Source organism: Theobroma cacao, chromosome 3 (genome assembly GCF_053813885.1).
Source record: "Theobroma cacao isolate CCN51 chromosome 3, ASM5381388v1, whole genome shotgun sequence".
Taxonomy (NCBI): Eukaryota; Viridiplantae; Streptophyta; class Magnoliopsida; order Malvales; family Malvaceae; genus Theobroma; species Theobroma cacao.
The window spans coordinates 30496519-30503225 of record NC_142641.1 but is presented as its reverse complement, the minus strand read 5'-3'; the positions used below and the strand labels follow the sequence as shown (position 1 = coordinate 30503225).

The following is a 6707-nucleotide window of genomic DNA, read 5'->3' as shown; positions in this document are numbered from 1 at the left end:
TCCGAGATATATGATTAGGGAATGAATTACACTGAAAGACTGATCACTGAAAGGTTGAGTCAAACAATCTTGACTCTTCAAACATTTTGGTGGTCATGATGGATTGTTAGATCCCAATCTTAGTCTATGAACTCTAGGTAGTTGACTTGACTAATGATAAATTTAAAGTAGTTTAAATTTATCTAATTCTAAGTTTAACTTAAGAATTATATGTTGAGTTCATTGCCAACATGTTAGCAGCTTAATGGGTCACACAATTAAAATGAATGCTGAAAATAAAATGGAAGAGGTGATTAAAGTGGACTTAATCAAATTAGAAGTTATGAACTTCTCAAGCACTTGATTAAAATTGTTTAATTGAGTTGTGCCTAATTAATTAAATTATTTAATTAAGTCATTGGGCCTAATTAATTAAATTGTTTAATTAAGTCATTGGACCTAATGGATTAAAATTATTTAATTTAATTAAGTCATTGGGCCTAGTTGATTAAAATTGTTTAATTAAGTCATTTGACCTAATTGATTAAAATTATTTAATTAAATTATTGAGCTTAATTAATTAAATTGTTTAATTAAGTTATTGGGCCTAATTGATTAACTTAAACAATTAAGTTAATTGGGCTTCTTAAGGACTAAATTAAATTGCTTAATCAAATTATTTGATTAATTGGTAATTACAAAATAGCTTTGTAATTAGGGTTTAAAATTAATCCAAGGTATAAATACCTTGCTATGGCCTCCAAACAAAATGAGAAAGAATGGTTGAAAAATTAAGAGAATGGCACATTAGAACTTTTTTTTGCCTTGCCGCTCCTTGCGTGAAGAAAAAATAATTTTTCGTTCACTTAATTTCTTTTGTGTGTTCAGTCTCAAAATTTTGTGTGGATTATGAGTTTATGAAATTTATCTTTGCTAGCACATTGTCAAGGCATAGCACTCCCAATCCTTAATGAAAGATTTTCTAATTTATTAGTGTGGATCACCATTAGAGGCTGCACAAGGATTCCTTGAACAACTTTGGTTTGTAACAACCAGGTTAAGGTGGTTGAGCTTTTTGAAAGCTAATTTGGTGGTTTAACAAAGAATTCATTAATCTTTGTTATTTATGTAAACTTGATATAATTATATATATTTTATTTTCAATTTAATTCTGTACTTAATTTGGCATGAACGAGATTCTAGGAGGGTGAGGCATAATTTAATTCTTTAAATTTATTTTCACTGCGTTTTATTTGTATTTGATGCATGATCAGCCCTCACCCAACAAATATCACAACATATTTAGAAAATTCTACACCTAGCCATCCTTGCACATTTCACTTCCATGAAGCTTTATACACTTGAGAATCTTTAAAATAGAAAGTAAATCAGTGATTTCTTAAATTAGGACTTTTGATATGAAAATAAGCTCAAATTACTCAAATTAAAATAATTCAACATGCATTAAACTAAAAAATTAAAAATATAAAAACTATCTAAAATTAACTTAAAAACACAATGACTTGACTATTTTTAATAATGAAAATGTGGTAAAATAACTCTGTATCATAGAGTTTTCACCTACTTGCAATACTCCTTAGTATGAAAAGTTAGTTTTCAATTTGGAGAAGTAGTGTCGTGTGCTAATTACATATTTTTTACTTGGTGGTTATTTGGTTTCTTTATTTTGTTTTTATGTTGGCCATGTTTTGGTGGTTAATGCAAATGTAAGAGATAGCTCACAAACTTAGTGGTGTGGCAATCCCAGTATAGCTATCTAATTTCTTTTAATTTTATTTGTTTGTTTTTTATCATTATCTTTTGTAGAGTTATAAAAGTCATTATCCTTGTTAAATGAAAATGGGTGATTATCTTCCTCTTTTTGTTTTAGCACTCAATAATCTTTTAAGTATCTTAAAATTCTAACAATATATCTAATCAAACAAGGCAAAAAACCCCCAAAAAAAAAAAGGATAAAAAGTTGACAACATTCAAGATTATGTGAGTTTCATGGCTTAGTCTTAGTCAATTGATGCCATTTTCTTTCACCAACTGGAAAATCAGTAGGTTGTTAATCATGACCAAATAAATTCGTGGAAAACTAAACTTGTTCAAATTTCCATGCCTCCCGTCCTTGTCTCCAAGAGGAAAATTTCTACAACTTTACATTATTACATGCCAATTAAGACTAATGAACATCCTTAATTACAAATATTCAAAAATCAAAAACCAATCAATTGCTGTGATTTCTGGTATCACCATGAGACGCGGATGCACTCTTGGGCGTTGAAAATGGCAAAGAAGGTGGTAGAAACATCAAAGTCCCTGGCTGTGAAGTAGTCGAAGGAGATTTATTCAAGAAGCTTGTGGCACAGCCATTCCCTTTCACCGTTTGTGTGCAACTAGAAGTCACTGGAGGCGTCTTCTCCCCCCAGTTCAACTTTTGTCCCAATTTATCTCCAGTAGGCGGGGTTGCACCTCCGTTATTGCCAGTGCCAATGATTGATGTGAGAGCCGCTGCTAAAGCAGATTGGAAATTGGGGTCTGCTGTGATTGCTTTGGTTGCAGCAGCAATAGTATCCGGTAGAGGCTGATGAGGAGGATTTAGATTATTCTTTTGCATGAAGGATTGATAAATGATATTTTCCATAGTCTTCGGTCTTCCAATGTTCAGAGCTCCAATTTGGTTTTTCATGTAGGGTTGAGTACTGCCATAGCTAAGGAGCCCATTGCCCCAAGACACTGTGTTGGACTCTGAAGAACCAAAGCTGAGACTTGTAGAAGGATATCTTGCAGTTGTGGAATAAGCTGAAGAAAACTTATTGAAAGGAAATGACGATGAGGATAGCGTTGAAGTAAGGTCAAGAGTGATTGTTGGGTGTGATGAGGAAGCTGATAGTGAAGAGTTGGGCAAGTAGAACTTGGAATTTGAGTTATCAGATAGATAAAAGTTGAGTCCCTGGAGATTAGCAGGGATGGTGTTGGCAGTTGATGGAATACTGGAACCTGGCTGTGAGCTCGATGATGAGCCAGACAAAAGCATTGAAACGGCTGCAGAAGTGGTGGAAGCCATTGCTGTGGCTGACATTGGAAGTGGATGATTGTGTGTTCCTTCATAGGTTGTGATTAAGATAGACATGTCCTCAGCACATCGTTGCACCTGAAATTCCAAACAAATTAACATGTTAATAAGGTAGGAGAGGAAATAATTTTAATATAGCCTTTAATGGCTAAGAACATACAAGTCAGATTTGGTTGTGATAAAATTAAGTTTAAAAATCACCTATTTGAATGTATTTACCTGTTTTCTCACTGGGCATGAAGGTGCAACAGTGCAACGATAATATGCTCGAGGGCAAGGATTTCCTTTTGCAATCTTCTGTCCATATTTCCGCCATTGGCATCCGTCATTCATCTGTATAAATGAAAACTCTTCTTACTAATTTGATTCTTAAAGATTATAATAAAGTTTCATAATCATGGACTACAAAAGAATGAATGCACTATTTAAACTGACAAGGCTAAAACCCTAGTTCTCAAAGCTTCATGACATTCATTAGCTTAATGAATGTAAATAAGTAATACTAACCGTTGGAGTATCACATCTGGCTCTCACGCAAACCCTAGCTTTCTTGACAGGGTTTTGTTGCAAAATTTCATCATCTCCGTTTCTCATTGTCTTGAGAACTTTGCTTGGCGGCCAGGTCTCTTCTTCCTTGGGTTCTTGAGAGCTGTTCGTGGGGCTTGGATTTGGCTCATCTACATCTGACTTGGATGCTTCAAATTTGTAATCTAAGCCAAGAGATAAACCTTGTTTGCCTCTCTCATCCTCTTTTCCTTGGCTAGATGTTTTGTTCTTATCATCCGTTTTTGAATCACTTGAAAATCTTCCAAGGGTAAGAGAAACAAGCTCAGGTTCTTCGACTTCTTGATGATCATTGTTTGTTGTAGCTGTGGATCTCTTCGCATCTTGTCTAACAATGTCATAGAATTGCATTTGTAGACTCTGATAATCCTTCATTATTCGATTTAAATACATCTTTAGTCTTTGATTTTCTTCTCTCACCTCTCCCATCTCAGCTTTGGCAGATTCAAGCTGAGAATCCTATAGCCAGAAATACACACACAAAAAAAAAAAAACCTGGACTTAATCAAAAGGTCTTCATTGCATATGCATCTGCAAAATTTGTCATTAAAACTTTCCCAAGGTATATATGTGTGTGTGTTTTCTTTTTCTTTCTTTCGCAATTCTAAGATCTTACACGTTTATTTAAGCTGTTTACTTTATAAAAGCTTTAAGAAATTGTCCTTGTCCTAGAGGGAGTTACTGTCATGCATGCATGTGTTCAAAAACCAGATCAATCATTTCTTGATATATATGTTATGGTGAAAAAAGGAAAAAGAAAAGACTTGATGTGAGAATCTAATTTGAGATGGATACTAGATGACTAATATTAAAAATGAAATTTTAATACCTTAATTTGTTAAAGATTATACCATATAAGCAAGAATAGAAGATGAAATTGAGCAAAAAACAAAAATGAAACAAATTCTAACCTGCTCCTTTCGACTTGAAGAAGATGCCATGGAGTCAGGTTCTGTTGAGAATCTCTGAGTATCAGCTTTTACAGACACCTATGTAAATAAGTTATAAGTTAGCAGAAAAGGAATGAAGATTAACTATTAAAAGAACAAGTCTATAAAGAAGATAATTAATACACAAAACTAGAGTCCACCTACTTCTTCAGATCCTAGCTAATCTTTCTACACTGAAAGGAGGGATTCAAGATACTACAATAATAATATACAGATTTATATCGCAAGGAAAGCTTGATTCTATAAATAAGAAAATGAATTGGAAAAGTAAAGCTAAGAAAGGAAGACTTCTAGACACCGTGTGTCTTGACCATAGCATAATTATGGTCAAAATCTTACAAATCAAGGGTTTAGAGTAAAAGAATGCTAAAAACAGTATTTGGTCAATTTGGCATGCATGACTTTTTATATATTGGACAGATTTCTAATTTATTTTTTATTTTTAATTTTTATAATTGAGAAAAAGGGATTCGAACTCTACTTTTTTAAATAAAGAATTATGCATCAACTAATGAGCCAAATGTTCCGATGTGATAGATTTTTATATTTGATTATTGTTAATGTCATCAGGAAAGTCTGTCAATTCTTGCTTGTTGGCAACTTGGCAATTGCCTCTATCCCTTTCAGAAGCATTGCTCGATTCCAATAAGTCGTTTTCTTGTACAATTAAAGGCATTCAAACATATATAAATGTTGATTGGGGCGCAAGATGTCCTTTAGAGAGTAAACTAGGATCAGAAATATTAGTAATCGTTTTGGATAATGTACAAGGTATTTGTATTTTCTTGTTTAGAATTATAGATAACGTAACATGTACCTTAGTATCTATCATATGGAATGATACGATTACTAGAGAAAAAACTTTTGTAATTTTCAATCAGTTTGTTATCATAAAAATTTACAGGATAGAAAAACTATCCATGAAAGGCCTTTCTTCTTCTTCCTCTTATTTTTGAATATTAACCATAACTATATAGCAGGGTTTTAATTCGTTTACCTGTTTGCTGCTGCTTAAATCCTTTTGTGCAGGTGAAGATGGCTTCCTATCATCATCCTCACGATATACTCTTTTATTTCCTACCTGAAATAACATGCAAAAAAAACAAAGGAAAACTTAATTTTTGTGTATAGCAAAACTAAAAAAGATAAAAAAAAAAAAAAAAGGCCAAACTTTTGATCTCGAAGAGTTCGTCAAAGAGGCAGATCATTTTTAAAGCCTGAGGACTTAAATAATCTAAACTCTGTTGAAAAGCTTGGGGAGAAAAGGTGAAAATTATTGTGTATACCAAGTAAGAAACTGGGCATCAGCCAACTGAACATAGAAAGCCATGAAACTATAATCCAAAGAGAAGAAACTGTTTTTTCACCTTAGCAACAACCTCTTCTCTGCTGCCTGTAGCAGCTTCTTCATCCCCAGAAGAATCAGCTCTCTTCTCTTCCTTCACTGCACCTCCATGATCAGATCTCTTGATCAAATCCTCCTCCATAGCTCTTCTTTCTTTTTTCCCTCTTGTAATCTGTCAATTCCCTGAAACCAACCAAGTTTCCTCTTCTTTTATAGAGAGGCTGCTGTATTTGACTCCTTTTAAAAAAATTTTCAAAAACAATGGCTTCCTATCATTACACACTCAAAAACACAATGTCAACAAAACCCAATCAACTTGTATTAAACAAAAAGAAACAAGAAGAGCATTTAATTTATTTCTCCTATATGTATTGAACAAAACAGTATAGAAGAATTCAACTTCAACTCCTTTAGATGACATGGCATAGGCAAAGAATCAAGATAAAGAGAGAGAGAGAGAGCGCTTTTAGCCGCAGCGAAGGGTCCCCACCTAATGTCAAATTATGCTACCATTCGTTGAAGTTTCGTACTTACAAAAGTCACATGGGGATTGGTTCATGGTCAAAGTTTAGCCAAAGCCCTTTTTTTACTACCTCCGGTGACCGGAGCTTCGTTTTTCCAAGAGTGGGGGCCTTAGGGTTTGTAGGGCTTAACGGTGGGGATAACCCAACTCTGCTTTCATTTGGCCATGCAGTTGACCTCTTTAACGTACTAGTAGAATCCAATTCAATGATGGTGTCAATCTAGCTGGTGCCTTCTGATACCACGTCATTCTCTTTATTTATAT

General features: G+C 33.8%; 1 protein-coding gene across 2 annotated transcripts; it reads right to left on the bottom strand.

The window, feature by feature from the left end:
• Positions 1-2069: 2069 nt before the first annotated feature.
• On the bottom strand, positions 2070-6257 carry LOC18604620 (WRKY transcription factor 72B). 2 transcript variants are annotated; one of them, XM_007037191.3, is made up of 6 exons: positions 5943-6257; positions 5573-5656; positions 4537-4614; positions 3569-4084; positions 3281-3394; positions 2070-3139 (listed from the first exon to the last, which is right to left on the bottom strand). In XM_007037191.3, exons 1-6 carry the CDS (start codon positions 6060-6062, stop codon positions 2213-2215), a joined length of 1839 nt encoding a protein of 612 aa, XP_007037253.3. In that variant the 5' UTR covers positions 6063-6257; the 3' UTR covers positions 2070-2212. The 2 variants fall into 2 exon arrangements, with proteins under 2 accessions (XP_007037253.3, XP_088661007.1); XM_088804881.1 differs by lacking the exons at positions 5573-5656; positions 5943-6257 and adding an exon at positions 4720-4839.
• Between the last annotated feature and the right edge of the window lie 450 nt (positions 6258-6707).